The sequence below is a fragment of the Lolium rigidum genome, chromosome 3 (genome assembly GCF_022539505.1).
Source record: "Lolium rigidum isolate FL_2022 chromosome 3, APGP_CSIRO_Lrig_0.1, whole genome shotgun sequence".
Lineage (NCBI taxonomy): Eukaryota > Viridiplantae > Streptophyta > Magnoliopsida > Poales > Poaceae > Lolium > Lolium rigidum.
The window spans coordinates 115,844,817-115,861,634 of NC_061510.1; the positions used below are offsets into that span (position 1 = coordinate 115,844,817).

The 16,818-nt window shown below is 45.1% G+C and overlaps 2 protein-coding genes and 1 non-coding gene across 5 annotated transcripts; 2 read left to right on the forward strand and 1 right to left on the reverse strand.

Moving 5' to 3' along the window:
• Positions 1 to 72, reverse strand: TRNAH-GUG. Its single transcript has one exon. It is a non-coding gene; the product is annotated as a tRNA-His (tRNA).
• Positions 73 to 2,451: 2,379 nt separating this feature from the next.
• LOC124695400 (ABC transporter F family member 4-like) lies at positions 2,452 to 6,271 on the forward strand. Its single transcript, XM_047228255.1, has 3 exons — positions 2,452 to 4,344; positions 4,875 to 5,691; positions 5,875 to 6,271. The coding sequence occupies exons 1-2, from the start codon at positions 2,452 to 2,454 to the stop codon at positions 5,652 to 5,654; spliced, it is 2,673 nt and encodes an 890-aa protein (XP_047084211.1). The 3' UTR covers positions 5,655 to 5,691; positions 5,875 to 6,271.
• A 1,678-nt stretch (positions 6,272 to 7,949) lies between these two features.
• LOC124702204 lies at positions 7,950 to 16,100 on the forward strand. Of its 3 annotated transcripts, XM_047234326.1 has the most exons (9): positions 7,950 to 8,300; positions 8,432 to 8,559; positions 8,693 to 8,839; positions 8,927 to 9,073; positions 10,573 to 10,620; positions 11,803 to 11,916; positions 13,096 to 13,209; positions 14,811 to 14,924; positions 15,805 to 16,100. In XM_047234326.1, the coding sequence occupies exons 1-9, from the start codon at positions 8,003 to 8,005 to the stop codon at positions 15,847 to 15,849; spliced, it is 1,155 nt and encodes a 384-aa protein (XP_047090282.1). In that variant the 5' UTR covers positions 7,950 to 8,002; the 3' UTR covers positions 15,850 to 16,100. The 3 variants fall into 3 exon arrangements, with proteins under 3 accessions (XP_047090282.1, XP_047090283.1, XP_047090284.1); XM_047234327.1 differs by lacking the exon at positions 8,927 to 9,073; XM_047234328.1 differs by lacking the exon at positions 8,693 to 8,839.
• The last annotated feature ends 718 nt before the right edge of the window (positions 16,101 to 16,818 follow it).

Genomic DNA, 16,818 nt, shown 5'->3' on the forward strand with positions numbered 1-16,818 from the left:
TGTGGCTGCTGGGATTCGAGCCCAGGTCTCCACGGCCACAACGTGGAATTCTCACCACTAAACTACAGCCACTTTTGTGATTCTGTTTTGGTATATTGTTTGAATACTAATACGGTAATTGTTCGAACTGATATGAAAGGAACTTATTGGTTTCTATCTAGTGTGGTTAAATGGCTGTAAGAGCACACCCTGTGTGCAGCTTTGTGCCTTTGCGTAACATGCCCCCTGGAGGGGGAAAAGGTTCATATGGTATGCATTTTTAGGAGTAACAGAAGCACATAGCACGGCATAGCTCTATGTTGTTTACCTGAGCAAGACAACTCCATGGCAATTTAATTTGCAGGAACAAAGTCCACAAGATTGTTCCATAAAGTTTGTCAAGATATTTTGTCTTTTATGTTCTAGGGTGTTGAAACCAGCATCACTCTTGATGTGCAGTTTTCCCTTGGTGTCAATATCAAAGGAAGTAAACAAAAAAAAAAGTTGCGGGCAAAAGGAAGTAAAGTAACTTGCAGTGCCGAACTAGGTTGCACAAACTTTTGAACTGACACGTGGAAGCGTGAATACTGTAAATCAAAAACATAACATGAACTTGACAATATCACGAGAAATTCAAAATTGCACGTTTATAGAATACATCGTTACCTATGTCTAGAATATTTTGCAATACTTTCAGAAAATGGCATACATGTAGCTCGAGCTACAAAACGTCACACTCCTTCTAGTGCTCCTAACGCCGTTCACATGTTGGTTTGCGCCTGTTGCACCGCTCCTAGCTACATGTTGAAACCAGGCAACCTGCTGCATAAGTTTGGCATACCGTGTTCTACACTCTACAGGTTAGAGAACCTCTAACAAATTCGTAAAAGTACCAATCGAAAAATAACCACAAGTTTGTGGTTTCGTTTGACCAAAAAAAAAAACCCCATACCGGATCCTGCAAAACTTATTCCAATTTTCATCATATCCAGCCAAGAGAACAACGCAGGGGCGGAGTGGGCCCGGACACTCACGCCCGTGGGAGGAGGCGAGCTCGCGCGGAGGGCATAGGTGCAGCGCAGGTACGAGGACATGTACTCTACCGCCCCGCAATTTCGTACCGCAAAACGTGTTGCGGTATACTGTTACGCTTTTGCGGTTTTCGCGTTATGCGGTATCTGGTAGAGATGCTTTTACAATTGGACAGCTGGTGGTATATAGGAATTGTTGCCAAATAGCTGAGATGGGGTGTGAGCATTGACTGGCCTAGATTATGAACTGTTATAATAGTTTCAAATCGGGCTGGGAGAACCTTTACTGCTTTCCTATCCAGTACTAGATCTTGCTGACAAATAAAGCTTGCAGTTAAGCGGCCGTGAATGATCATCAGTCCTGTAGGGGAAGAATTGTTCAGGTGGGCTGTTTTCAGCTCACTGCCGAGTCTCACAGAGCATAGCTGTGAAAGCATGCAGTATACCGTGTCTGAAGCAAAGATTGCAGCAGCTGATGCAGGGATCAGAAACGTGCATCGTCATTGCGAAAAAAAGGCCACACCTGGATTTGCTACTCTCGTAACCAAATCGGCCGTCGCGCCGGTCCCGGGGCGAAAAGAGGGAAAGAAGAAGGTCGTGAGCCGAACCGTGACACTGTCAGACCATACGACAGCGAGGTGACGCAGCGACGGTGAACTTTTTGTTTGCTCGGATCTGAAAGTGTTCGAGAGGTCGAGCTCTATCGATCTAGTACAGGGACACAAATCTGTACAGGGACACAAATCTGTGCTTGCTGTGTAAATTGTGTCAGAGATAGTCTTTGGATTTATGTCGTCTCGTTGCATCAGAGAGTATATATATATCTGTCGTCGTGTCGTGGGCGACGCTGACGCAGCGTGTGGGAGAGAATAGAAGACACGAAACAAAAGCTGCTGGAGATGGAGGCCGGGCCACCATGAGATGGGTCATGGCAGGTGCAGGGCGGGGCAAGTCCAGCTCGGCATTACCAGCGGCGCACCAAAGCTACAACCAACATGTGAACGGCCACGATGCCGCGGGCGAAGGCGACTAGTCCAAGCAAGCAAGCGAAGAGAGTCCCAACAATCCAACCACTGGCCAGCCCACCCCACCCATCCCGTCCCACTCCGGCGCGATAAAAGCCACCGCGTTCCCCCACCTCACCTCACCTTCCTCCCCACCCGTACTGCCCGCCCCTCGTAACCTCCACCTTCCGACTTCCTCTCGTCTCACCTCAGCTCGCCGGCGCCGCCGCCGCCTTCGCTGACCTGCGCGTACCGGTATCGGTTCGAAACCACACGGCTCCTCTCAACGTATTATCGGAAATCCTGGGCTACTAGGGCGTTGCCAGCTCCGCTCCTCTCAACGGTAATTGCGCAAGTGCCGGGTGATTTTCGCGGTGTTCCACGCTGGGATCCGGCGATCTGGTTCTGATTCCGGGTGATTTCGTTGGTGTGTAGGGATGGGGACGGGGCGGCGGCGGGGGGTCGAGGGCGACGACAGCGACGAGGAGTACCTGGTTGAGGACGACGAGGAGGAGCTCTGCGCCTCCAGCGCCGCCGAGGAGGGAGGGGGCTCTGACGCGGAGTACCAGGTGGACGAGGAGGACGAGGAGGAGGAGACGCCGAGGCCGGTCAAGAGGAAGTCCAATCCGGCCGCCGCGCGATCTCGGCGGCGGCGCAGGTACGAGGACGACGACTACTCGGAGGAGGTCGAGGGGATTGCAGACTTCCAGGAAGATCTCGAGGAGGAGGAGGAACCGCCGCGGCCCAACGGGGAATGTGGAGGCCGCGGCCAGGCTCCGGCGCCCGAGCGATCTAATCGGCGGCGGCAGGAGGAGGACGTGGACTTCGACCCCGACTTGGACGAGGGGGAGGAGGACCGGGACATGGATTTCGACCCTGAACTGGAGGGCGACGACGACGACGAGCCTGACGACGACGAAGAGGAAGAATTCGTTGTCAGGCGCACCGGAAAGACGCAGCAGAGGACTAAGAACACAGTGCTGCGCCGAACGCCCGCCCCGAAGCGGCGACGTGGGACGAAGAGGAAAAGCAGTTCCAAGCGGAAGGTTTGTTCAGGCAAGAAAAGGAAGGCAGCGCCTGCGAGGCGGCGGAGAAAGCGTCTGGCCGTCGAGGATGACGACGACGACGACTTCATTGTGGAGGACGACGATCAGGTCGAGGTGAGCCGGAATCCACGGAAGAAAGCCAGGTTCGGGAGGCAGGACCGTCCAGTGCCGGTTGCCGAGGCCGATATATGGCCGGCTGTCGATTCAGACACGTCAGATTTCGAGTTTGGAACGTCTGACGAGGATGCCGAGGCCCGGGTGGCCGAGCCGGTGAGAGTTGCGGCTAGGAAGGGGAGGAGAAAGAAAGCGGCGGGGTCATCCTCGGGGTCTGAATTCCATGTCTCGGATGAGGAACTGAGGGGTGTCGGAGAAGAAGTGGTCGAGAGGAAGAAACGGGCACTCGTCTTGCAGTCAGACTCAGACTCTGAATATCATGTCTCGGATACGCAGTTGGAGGCTTCCAGAGAAACTGCGAGCAAGAAGTGTGTGTCATCGTCAGACTCTGAATTTAATGTCTCAGATAGGGAATTGGGGCATGTCAGAAAAGAGGCCAAGAAGAAGAATAAGAAGAGGGTATTCGTCTCAGGGTCATCCTCTGAATCTGAATTCCATGTCTCAGATAAGGAATTGGGGCATGTCAGGAAAGAGGCCAAGAAGAAGAAGAAGAAGAAGAAGAAGAAGAAGATGCATAGGGTATTCGTCTCAGGGTCATCATCAGAATCTGAATTCCATGTATCAGATAAGGAATTGGGCCATGTCAGGAAAGAGGCCAAGAAGAATGAGAATAGGGCATTCATCTCAGGGTCATCCTCAGAGTCTGAATTCCATGCCTCGGATAAGGATTTGGGATGTGTAAGGGAAGCAGAGGCCAAGAGGAAGAAGAGGGTATTCCTCTCGGGGTCATGCTCAGACTCTGAATTCCATGTCTCAGATAAGGACTCCAGGGATAAACCTCTGGAGGCTCAGCCTACGCTGCCCGTGTCAGTGAGGAGGATTTCTCTTACAAGAAATGTAGAGGACAAAGGAAAGGAGAAAAAGGAGGCAGTGGATGCTGGGAAGCAGATGTGTGGGATATGCTTCTCTGAGGACCTGAGGATGACTCCGCAGGGCATGCTGAATTGCTGCTCGCACTACTTTTGCTTCCCGTGCATCATGGAGTGGTCTAAGGTTGAGTCAAAGTGTCCATTGTGTAAGAGGCGCTTCACAACGATTACCAAGTCATCGAAAGTGGATCTTGGCTTGGAGCTGAAAAAAACTGTGATTAGGGTTGAAGAGCGTGATCAGGTAACCATTAAGTTGTTATTCCCTCCCATTTTTAGATGGGTAACCAATTCAAAACGTAAGCTAAAAATATCAAAACATAATTGTTGGATATGTTTACTGTCATTATGTGTTTTACATTAAATTTATTTCTGGTAAACAATGCAGCCTTATAGTTTTTTTTACTGGTAACTTATCATTTAGTTGTCTGTTGATATATTTGTTCATTGCCATGCAATTGACATTGTCACGTCCAAAATCACATTGCTAACTTGTGTATCAATGTTGAGTTACAACTTACAACAGGCAAGAAATTTGAATTTAGGGGCATTATATTCTGAATTACTGCTTAAATGTTATTCTTGCAAGGTTCATGAATCTACCACTCCTTAATCATGGCCGCGAATCATTTACATTCACCTTTCTTGTAGTTCTGCCTACTTCCATATTCTCAATAAGCCTTCCTTCACCTTGATCTTGTTTGCTGCGAAAAATGTTGTTCTACTATGTTTTTTTCTTGATTGCATATTCTCATTTTCCTGCTTCTTGTACAGGTTTATCAGCCCACAGAAGAAGAAATAAGGCGCTGGTTAGACCCATACGAGAATCTTGTGTGCATAGAGTGCAATCAAGGTGGTGAAGATAGTCTCATGTTACTCTGTGATATTTGTGATTCCTCAGCACACACTTATTGTGTTGGCCTGGGAAGAGAAGTACCTGAAGGAAATTGGTACTGTGGAGGATGTAGACTCGCTGGCGAGGGGCCATCGTATCCTAGAAGACTTACTAATAGCAATTCTGCACAGGTAGCAGCAACTGCACCAATTGGCATATTCGAAAGGTCACCTTCAATCAACTCTTGGCAAACATTTCAAGGGTTTGATCTAAATGCATCACCTAGAGAGAGTTCTAGGCAAAATCATCCTGCTGAATCACAAGCTTCTACCGCGGGCGTATCAACTCCATCTGGAGGAAGGCTTGCAACTCTTTCTCGAAGACGTGGATGGATGCGCATTTTGCTGAATAGGCACAGACCATCAGACGGTTTGGACTTGGGACATAATGGTGTACAGAACAGCGACGGTGCGGCAAGAGCTGAACCAGACCGCATGAACTTCTTTGCTTCATCAGACTCCAACTCGTTGCAGCATAGTGGTTATGTATCAAGAATTGAACAAAACCACATAAATCTTCATGCTCCTTTGGAAGCCAACAGTTCACAATTGCTCCTTGATGACATTCGGGACCAGCACCGTTTTTCTCCTTCGGTTCATACTCCGAGAAATTCAACTCCATGCATATCTGTGGATGGGAACAGTTTTCCAACAAACTAAAACTGTCAAGCCCATGTGCAGTATAAGTCCCCATTAGGTAAGTCCCCAAGCATATCTGAGCGAATGGTTCATTTTTAATATTTAAGTGGTTTCTGTATGCTTCATTTTGCAATGTACTGAATGAAAAGAAACACTCAGCCGGTTAGGAATTTATTTACTTCATTTTGTTTGTGAAGTCAGGCTATTTATACAAACTAATATATATCATTGTTTGTTTCAGAATGTCATTCCATTCTGTTAGTGGCTTGTGGGATCGAGCATGACAAGGGCCTTCATGTCTTCATATCCTCCCATTAATTGCGATCATCTGCTTGTGACACCCAGTATCTCACTCAATATAGCTGGCCGTTGTTCTTCAGCTTGTTTTTCAGTGATGTAGTCAATGATAGAAAATAGCAGAAAAAGAACATGTCCTCCTAACATTCCATTTTAGCTTAGTCATTTTTTGTTTTCTTATTGGCATTCATTCAATCCTAGATACGGCCTCAAATCCTCAAAGTTCGCGCATTGACCAAATGCGATCAAGATGTTTCTGAACTATTGGACAGCTTCATGTATATACATTGGTGTATTGGAGAAGCAAGATCCATCAAGATTATTCTTTCAGTTTCTGATGATGTTGCTCTTTAGCCCATGATTAACTGCTTTGCCAATTTAACTTCCTAGACTGTCTCATGTAATGATTTGTGTATTGCACTGTGACTCGGTAAGCAGAGTACTAAAAAAGGGGTCATGCTAAAATGATGCTGGGAATCCACTGTTTATAGCAGCTACTCAAAAGTCAAAACGTCCCTCTACTGTATTATTTTTTAGTATACTGCAAAAACGCCCTCTTGTACTGTAAATTTAGGAGGAACTTTTCAGTATATTAAAAAACATGAAATTTTAACCAATTTCTAGCTGATTTCGGTGGAAAGATGAGAGCTTATTGGGAGATTGTGAGAGTAGATAAGGACAGACACCTTTTTTAAACATAAGGCCATAGGCCCGGCTTTATATATAAAGCCATACGGCAACCACAATAGTATGATAGCTTACAAACCAAATCCTGGCCTCACCCAGCCCCACAAATCAAGACCATACAAGGTTCGATCATCTACCAAAGCAAATGGAGTACATGAAGCTAGCACACACACACAGCAACAAAGATAGCAAATGTCTTCATCCAGCTTGTGCGCGCGTCGTCGCCTAGAGCCTCCTAACCCCTTCCATCACCACGTCCAGAGTCGCACGGTCCCTCGGTCTGAACCCTCCAGCGCTGCATATATGAGTGCATATGGAAGAAGACATCTGCAGGGTTATTGATAAGCTTTCCTTCCATAGCTAGTTTATTCCTAATGTTCCAAAGCGCCCAGCATTGGGCCGCAAAGGTGAACCAGGCTAGCCTACGAAGGGACCCCGAAAGACTTTGGACAAGAGCAATGAACTGCCCAGCCCCTGCTGGGTTCCAGTCACACCGTAGGAGCTCCCTAGCTCCTGCCCATGCCAACTTAGCCAGGTAGCATGAGAAAAAGATATGGTTACAATCCTCCTGTTCCCCACAGAAGGCACAGGCCCCATTAGTTGGGCCATTCCTCTTTGCCACTTGTACTCCCGATGGAAGGCGGCTCCTGATGAGTTGCCAGAGGAAAACCCTAATCCTAGGCGGCACCCTCGTCTTCCAGACCTCCCTGAAGTGAGTCACCACCGCCCCTTGCGAGAGACGTCCGTAGATGGACCTAGTGGAAAAGGTCCCGGAGGGTTCAAGAGCCCACGAGACTTCGTCCTCGCCCTCCGAGAAGGGATGAAGATCGAAGATCCTGCAAAGGTTTTCTCATTCCACAACCTCCGCCCTCCAATAAGGACAGACACCTGATAATGGATCCACCTGGAACAAATACATAGTATCGCGAGATTAGGAGAGCGGATATCTTGGCATCGAAGATGCAATGGAGTGGCGCAAAGTTGAGAGGGAGTGGTTCAGCTGACAGCACTTGGGCTATATGTTGATGATGCTTTTGTTTGTTCTATGTTCAAATTACGTTCAAGTTTTATTAAAAAAAGAAGAAGAAAAACGATTTTAGAGAATCCGGAAGAACTACATCTCCGTATCCTCTGAAATGGAGTACTGTATTAGAGGGTGATGGACTTTCACGGATCCGCTAAGTCGGTCTTAGGAGAGATTTTGCGTTTTATCGAAAAAAAAAGAGAGATTTTTCATATGAAAAGTGAAAAAAAAGAGGTTTTGCGTGAGAACCAAACGGCAGCACCCAACCTAAAAAGCCGCAAGTCCCGTGCTGGTACTCATGAGTCATGACACCTGACCTAGGACTGCAAGCCCTACTCGCAACAGGGGATTCTTTCCGTCCATGGCCATGAGGGTCGACTCGGCCATCCTCGCCGTCGTCGTCGCCTTCCTCATCCCCCTCCGCCTGCTCTCCTTCGTTGTCCGCCTGAACACCTCCGGTAGCGCCGGCGACCTCCGCCGATCCTGCACCGCCTTCGCCATCGCGGCCGCGCTCCTCGCCGTCATCTTCGGCCTTCCCCGAGACCACGTCGGTCAGACGGGGCACTGCGTCGCGTCCGTGACCAACACTGGAGAGGATGGTATGGGCCTAGAGGTTCGGCTGGAGATCGAGCAGCTGAAGCTCCAGCTCAACCGATTGGGTACGTCAGAGATTAGTGACTCACTGTCAGCACCAATTGTTCTTGTGTTCAGATTGATAATGAGTGCTGTGTAAGTATGTCGTTATAACCTGCGCAATTGTGATTTGGGATTTCTTGAATTGTGCATGCAGAATCACTCTGGGAGACCAATTCGAAAGCATCGGATGGCAAAGGTCATGGTTCAGATGAAGGTGACGAGGTTGTGAAAGCGATGGAACTGGACATTCAGGCTCTGATCAAGGAGCAAGAAAACATCAAGGTATGCATCTGGCGATTGGTGAATTATGGTGAGCAGAGTGAGAGAGATAATGATAGATTATGCCATAAATGGAGTAGTTGATGTGAAATTTGAGCGCTCCAGGTAGTTTGATTTTTTTTTTTGTTAACTACAGGCTATGCTAGTGAAAATGCATACAGAATGGGAAAACAATTCAAAAGCATCGGGTGACAAAGGTCATGTTTCAGAGGAAGATGTCGGGGTTGTGAAAGCGATAGGACTAGACATTCAGGCTCTGATCAAGGAACAAGAAAACATCAAGGTATGTGTCTGGCATTGGTAAATTAAGGTGAATAAAGTGAGAGAGACAGTGATAGAGTATGTCATAAAGGTTTTTTGTTTACTACAGGCCATGCTAGTGAAAATGCATACAGAGTGGGAAAACAATTCAAAAGCATCGGGTGACAAAGGTCATCTTTCAGAGGAAGATGCCGGGGTTGTGAAAGCGATGGGACTAGACATTCAGGCTCTGATCAAGGAACAAGAAAACATCAAGGTATGTGTCTGGCATTGGTAAATTAAGGTGAATAAAGTGATAGAGACAGTGATATAGTATGTCATAAAGGGAGCAGTGGATGTGAAATTTGAGCACTCCAGTTAGTTTGACATTTTTTTATTGAACCATAGGCCATACTAGTGAAAAGAATATGGTGTGTTTGGTTTTGAGCACCAACTAGCCTAGCCAAAATTTTGGCATGCACGAAACAAGGGCATGACCAAAACTTTGTTAACTTGTTCGGAACTTTGGATTATAGCTATTGTTACTTCGAAATTTTTGCCAAAATATGAAAATAGGCCTCCATTTGGTTTTCAACCAACTGACCTGACAAACATTTGACAACTTACATTGGCTTGTGCTTGAGTTGGTTCCAATTCGTTCAAAACAAATAAATGAGAATAATATGGCTGAGATGGTTTGGACCTCCCCTTTAGTGGTGTTTTTTTACATTATAGTGGTAGATGATGGTTCTTTGGCATTGAGCCCTTGATACATCTATGTTTTGCAAACTGAAACTATTTGTGTCCTTAATTTTAGTGGAAGATATTGCTTCCCGAATATTTTGGAAACCATTTGATTGAACCTGTAAACAACCTTCATATGTTCTAGAATGCAATTCTGTCCTCTTCTCGTTCTCGAACAGTACAAGTGCACTGCGCCGATCACCTCATATGTTTTTGGATTAGAGCTATTGTTATTTCCAAACTTGTGCCAAAATAGGCCTCCATTTGGTTTGCAGCCAACTGACTTGACAAACATTTGACAATTACATTGGCTTGTGCTTGATTTGGCTCCAATTCGGGAAAAACAAATTAGAACGACATGGCTGAGATGGTTTGGTCCTCTCCTCACTGGTATTTTTTATATTAGTGGTAGATGATGGTTCTTTGGCCTTGAACCCTTGATACATCTAGATCTTGCAAACTGTAACTATTTGTGTCCTTAAGATTAGTGGAAGATCTCGCTTCCTGAATATTTTGGCACCATTTAATTGAACCTGAAAACAACCTTCATCTGTGCTAGAATGGACTTCTGTCCTCTTCTCGTTTTGCTCTTATTGGACATTGACATTCCAGAGCGAACAGTACAAGTGCACCACACCGATCACTATTGTGCATGCTTGCAGCGGTCTGTCCTTGGTCTCACACCAGCACTAATGAATAATGATGCTTAATTAGGGACCGTTGGGGCTAAGAAGGAGCAGTGGAGCATTACTTTTCTGTACATCTGCCTCCATAGTGCAAAAGAATTGACTTAGTACTAGGTCATCTGATTAGGATTATCCATGTCACGCACACAGACACAACTTTACATTGTCATTTTACAAGGATAGAAGGGTTTCTAACCCCCAAAGCTCAAAATCTTGAGCCTAGCAACCTGTGAGATAACTGTTTCCTTAAAGCGACTTTGATATTAGATTGGACGCTTTGTAGTTTTGTCAAGATAGTCTATCACTTAATATCATTCATTGACTTTTGTGCCTTTTTATGTTGTAGGAATTATTACGGAATTCTGAAAGTACTATCAAGTCAGTCACAAATGAGGTTCCTCTCTCACTCCCTCTTTTCTCCACTTATGTACAGGGTCAACTTTTAAAATATTGTCTCACTCATCAGTAGATCTTTTTTTGGGATACTAAAAACTTGCAATATAATTAAATGATGTGTCTCGGTCGTTGACCTGCAGTGTAGTAGTATCGAATGTTAAATTAAATTTTGATTTTATTTGTATTGTACCTTCTAATTCGATGCTAGTTGCATAAATCACCAGCGTTTGCAAATCTTTCTTTGCATGTAATAACCAAGTGTTCTACTAAATATGCGCTTCGAGGTTCTTAGTTTGATTTGACGTGACCCATGGACTGACATGTGTGACACTTCAAGTCAGCGTGCCATCGATTGTTACTGGTGGGGCGACGAACTCCACTAGGAATGTGTTGTCGGTGATGTTGAGAGTGCAGCGGGTATCTGTGCTATTGACATGGTCCGTGTTGGCCAGTGTCTATCGTCTGAACACACGCTCGAAAGTTAAGATGGAGCTGCAATGAACAAATGTTGTGCCAGGCGCATGATACGCAATCTTCTGTAGCATTGGGGGACGAGGCATTCATCGCAGTTTAAGCAGATGCCTTGCTTGCTATGAGCTGCCATTTCCGACAACTTAAGGTAGATCGAGCTCGAGCTACTGGCAGAACAGGTGCAGGTGTATGGACACCCAGTAATCTAGATACTGTGTTGCAAGATAAGTATTGAACATGTTCTGAATATTTTTCTTGATTGAAGATGAACCTTTGATAGAATTCATGAAGTGGAGGCCTCAACAAGCTACATATACGTGGAATAACTCTTTCTTGGTAGTCAAGTGTATCTCCTAACAGATGTAATCTTGCCTAATTTCGAAATATGGGGTTATCTATCCCTCGATTGCAGCAACCTGCAGTTGCTAGTAGTATGGCTTGCTAAGTGCTTGTTTGCTCCAATGTAGGCTTCTTCTGTTGCCTTGTTATTCATTTAAAGGTAAACAAACCATTTGGAGTGTTTCAATATTACAGGGATTTTAGCAAGAAACGCCAAACCTCTTAGAATTCCAATTTTAAAAAACCATTCCGAACATGCCTAGATATGACTTTATTTTTAGGCTCTTCTATATCCATTCTTTGTGTGCATTTGAGAGTTCTTTTTAAAATCCCTCTCGGGGAGCTCATTTCCTGGGCATGGTGATAATAGGTTCTAATTCTGGCGGCGGAATCAAGAAAGATGAACTCTGATATTTACAATATATGGTCATTGGCCAACGATACAGAGAAAACTGTTGAAGCTCTACATTCAGATGTCAAAAAGGTATCTACTTCTAAGTTATCTCAGTTAAGATAATCTTTACTTGGCAGTCACAGTTCGTTTCACTTCTTTAACTATTCGTTTCTGCCTATGATTTATGAGAATTTTATCTTATTGTATATCTTGGAATCTGGATACATTTCTGTTAAAAAGAACTAATGGCCTGTCTTTCAAACATTAGTACATAAGAATGGTGATTAGGATTTCAGGTGGGATGGGTCTGGGACGTCCGCCACCCGCTATGTTAATCACCAGTTATCCCGATGTCCCTAAATCCTTTTATCCCGCCGACGTACAAACTAAGGGGGCTTTTATGGGATGTCCCGCTTATCCCACTAAAATCCCACTAGGTAGCTGTTACCGCCTGGTACATACTTCAAATCCGGCCGCTGCAACCACCAGCTGGAGCCCCGTGCCTCGCACTCACCGTCGCTACAATGAAGGAAGCGACGCAGTGCTCTTTCGCCCGTCGGCGAGAAGAGGAACAAGGGGGGCGGCGGCGGGGAGACCTAGGGAGGCGTTGGCGGCAGCGCGGAGACCTAGGGAGGAGGCGCGGAGACCGGGAGACGGCTGCGGCGACCGGGAGGTGGTGGCGGCGGCGGCAGCGGATGCCTCCGGCCAGGCAAGAGCAGCAGCTGTGCGGTCCGTGCGGTTGCGGGTGCGGCTCTGAGGGGGTTCGGCGCTCTGAGGACTGTTCGATCGAGACTGGAGACTCGAGAGGGACGTGGGCTATCTGTGGGCTAGGGTGGGCTCGTCCCAGCTAGCCCGTACGGGATTTGTGTGTTTTGTTAGAGGGATAAGTAGGATTACTGGGATGGGATGGGACACAGGATTATTGGAAAATCCCATCCCACTTGAAACGTTAATGGTGATACCATTGTGCTCTCTTATTTAGTGAAGTTCAACGGTTTGACAATATTGTAGTTAATGCTCTAATCCCCAACCTCGTTTATTTTGAAAATTTACCATCACGATTTGACGATGAAAAAAGAAGCATATGCAGTCCCGGTTCCTGAAAGTTCCTTTCTTGAGACACAGCTGTCAGAGGTTGCACACTGTAGCTTCTTGTATGCATTGTGTTCTGCTGCGGGGAAGTAAACAATTTTATAGTTGTAGCTTCTTGTATGCATTGAGTTTGTTGGGAAAGCTGTTTGAACTAGTCATCTCATGTGCGGATAACAGGTTCAAGTTCTGACAGATGAATCAAGAAAGTTGGGCTCTAGTATTCGCCAGGTATGGTCATTGGCAAAGGATACTGGAAAGAAGGTCGAAGCTCTATATGCAGATATTGAAAAGGTATCTTTGTCTTGGTTAACACATATCTTGATTCTTTAATTAATCACTGCTGTTACTTTCTGTATATTATTTATTTCGATTTGTTGTCTGATACTAGAATTTGAAATTCAGATTTAAATTCGAATCTAATGATTTCACACTTGAACCTTAGCAGACAAGACATTTTTTACCACTCTCTTATCTTGTAAAGCCAAGATACTTTTTTTTTTTGCGGGTAAAGCCAAGATACTTAAACATGGAAAATTTTGAATGGTTAAAAATCACCCTGTGAATGTTCAAGTCATACCAGCCACGTTTATCATGATGAGTACACATTGTGCGTCAAAGAGTTTTTGTATGATTCGCAGGAATCTGCAGGATTTTCAGAAGAACAACATTAACGTAGGAATTTTCCTGTTCCTAAATCTTTTGATTTGAAGAATTCCAAAAATGCAGGAATAGGAAAACCATAGAATTGGATGTCATGGCATGTTCAAACCTAGAATATGTAATAGAAATGCCTGTTCACCTCTCAGTATCTGTATGTCTCTCTTATCTCTTATCTCTTAGTTTTGTTGAAGTGTATAAGTGGATTGGACTAGCCCTTTTCATTAGTTCGGACTTTTGGTTGCGTTGGCTAGTGCATGAAGCTTGACATGCTATCAGAGCCTAAGGTGAGTTCGAGTCCTGTCTTTTGCAATTTATCCTAAAATTGTTGTTACCCCCTCGGTGTCCAGGTATTGGCCTTTTGAGCCATACCTGAGTCAGCAGTCCACGTATATGCCTCTTGAGCTATACCTTTGAGTCTCTACACATGTTGACTTGTCTTCCGTCATACCTGAGTGGGGGTGCTGAAGTGTATAAGTGGATTGCACTAGCACTTTCCATTAGTTCGGACTTTTGGCTGCATTGTTTCTCTCATTCTCTCCTCACAAAATCCCTCTCATCTGTCTCAGTCACCCCAGAGTACTGAACGCCCCCTGCTCCCCATCCATCCCACCAAGCGGTGTGCAGCAGCCAGCTCAGCACCCGCAGTGCGACGGTGGGCAGCCAGGGAGCTGCTCGGCCAGCACAGCACTCCCTCTTGTGCCGCTCAAGCTCCCTCTGCTTCCGTCTCTAGTAGCAGAAGCAGAAAATGTGTGCGGCAGCAGTGATCTGCCTACTCGTTGCTGCATCCTTGGGCCATGCTGACAGGCCCACCAGACCAGCGCAGCCTGGCCCGATTGATGCAGACTGGTGGCGCAAGAGGGAAAAAGTGAAAAACTTGCTCTTTCCTGGGGGCAGTTGTTTGATGCTGAGCGGGATGACTCCACAGAATTGTAGACTGGGAGGGATGTTCGCTGAGGCTGTATTTTTGCGGAGCGAGATACCAAGTATGTTGGAACGGCATTTTCCCGTAAATTTAGGGATGGGCAGATGGCACGCGTCTTGCGAAGTCTGTTGGACTTGTTCTTAAACTTTAGGTTGTTCCATGCTCTTCTGTATTCATGCTTATTTTTGTATGCTATTGGAGGAAACTAGAATTTGCTACTTGTGGGTGCAGCCCTTTCTGAAAACCATTAATAGGATAATCATTATTATTGTTATAGGTTGAAGTTCTAATCGGCGAATCATGATTGTAGGTTCAAATTGTAAGTGATATGTCAAGAAAGATGGAGTCTAATATGCATAAAATGTGGTCTTATGCAAAGAAGACAGAGAAGAGGGTTGAAGACCTATATTCAGATGTCAAGAAGGTAAAACTTATGTAGATTATTTCTATTTTACTTTCCTTGAATAAATATTCACGAGAGTGAGAGACATAATTTTCTCTTCAATAGCTCTTTTGCATGTGTTTTATTCAGATACTCCTGACTGTACAATATGAACTTCGAATGTATTTATAAAATCTAGTTTTCAGGTTTTCTATCTTAGGCCCTGTTTGGAACACGGGGAAGTCGTAGGAATAGTGGAGCAGTTCACACAGGAAAATAGTAGTAGATAAGAATGTTCAGACCAACTTGCTACATTAACTAATTTGTTGCAGTGTCTAAATCATTTAAGGCTCACCCATGTATTTCAAAAGTCAAGTTTGACCAACATTTAGAGATATGGTTTATATCACTTTTTTGTTCACATAATCCACGTTTTATTAGTGTCCAATAGTTGGTCAAACTCTTTTGTTGAGTACTTGAGTGCCTTTATGTTTCGGAGTGGAAGGAGTAATGTCGCTTCAATAAGTATCATTTCCTTAGTTTTTATCTTTCTAAATTGTTACAAAAGGTAGAACCATTGTTTAATTTGTTTATTTTGTTTGAGTTAGCTCTTTTGAACCATTTGTTTGCTACAGTATGTTTAGTCATATTTTGAAGCTAAGCCCTAGTGTGTGCATATGGGTAATCAACAGTAACACGTTAGTTGGGTATGCCGCCAGTTGCAGATTTTATGTAGTTATATGCAGCTCTTTTAGTAATAAATTGTTGTAAAAACAAAGTGCCGACCACAATTATATTTGCCTGTGAGGGGGATTTCTCCCCATTTTTTGTTGAGTATCAGGACTTATTCATGATCTCCAGCACAAATCCGTATAGATGAAATTTCCAAATTTACCTGCTTGCACTCACATTATTTGTACAGGGCTTCAAGAAGAATGGGCCGAAAATTCCTTTCTGGACGAACTGACAATGTCATCGCCTCATCGACTTTATGGACTACCATCGGTCTGGGCATGGAGTAATATAGACGAGCAAAGGGGCGTTGTTTCAGCGAATATGTAATGAATCCCTTAGATGTTGTAGGAGACAGCTTATCTTCTTGATTCACATGGGATGCAGCGAGATGTAGTCTCAAGTACGATGTATATGCCTTGCACTACACTTGAGGTCGTTCGTTTGTTCCCGAGGTGTGAATCAGTATACTTAAGGGTTGTCAAATGAGTAGTGTAAATATCAGTTTATAAATGTTATTTTCAGGTTTGTTGTGAAACATGGTCGATCAAGGAAGGAGAGATCTCTAGGCTCTCTGGGATAATTTCAGATTCGAAATTGGATGGCCACGTGACTAAGATTAAGTGTTAGCCATAATTGGGAATCAAACATGACGAGTTTGAGGTCTGAGTTATCCTAACAAGGAGGACAAGTACTTGCCTTGAGGTTGTCGTAGCACAGAACAAATGTTGTGCATATTGTCAAGGTCCATCAAAGTGACTTCACGATCGAGCAATTTGCAAGATGCGTTTGCAATTATTATTCCTTGGGCATAATATGTACTTTTCGTGGTCCATACAGTGCAATTAGAAGCGTGAAAAACTGCAGGATTCCGGAAACGATCTGGAAAGGGCGGAAATCATCCTCAGCTTGCAACGGCTGAACCGCAAAGTTTTGGCAAGGATAGTCCCGTACCTTCCTAGATCATTCAGGACTACTATCTTCTTCATGATGCCTCACAGGTGTGCCGCACTACAGTGACGCTCCTGCATTTGGTGCGTGTTCTGTGCGTGTTTTGAACCTGGCCGTGGTTTGCTCCCCATCTGGCATACGACGCTTCACGTTGAATTCTCGCAGGTTTCGTGTGTGTCCTCTCTAGCTCGTCTGCTCGTGCAGGTCAGCTCCCTGCTCCAAGCTGGATAAACCGGGGATCCCGGGTCAATCC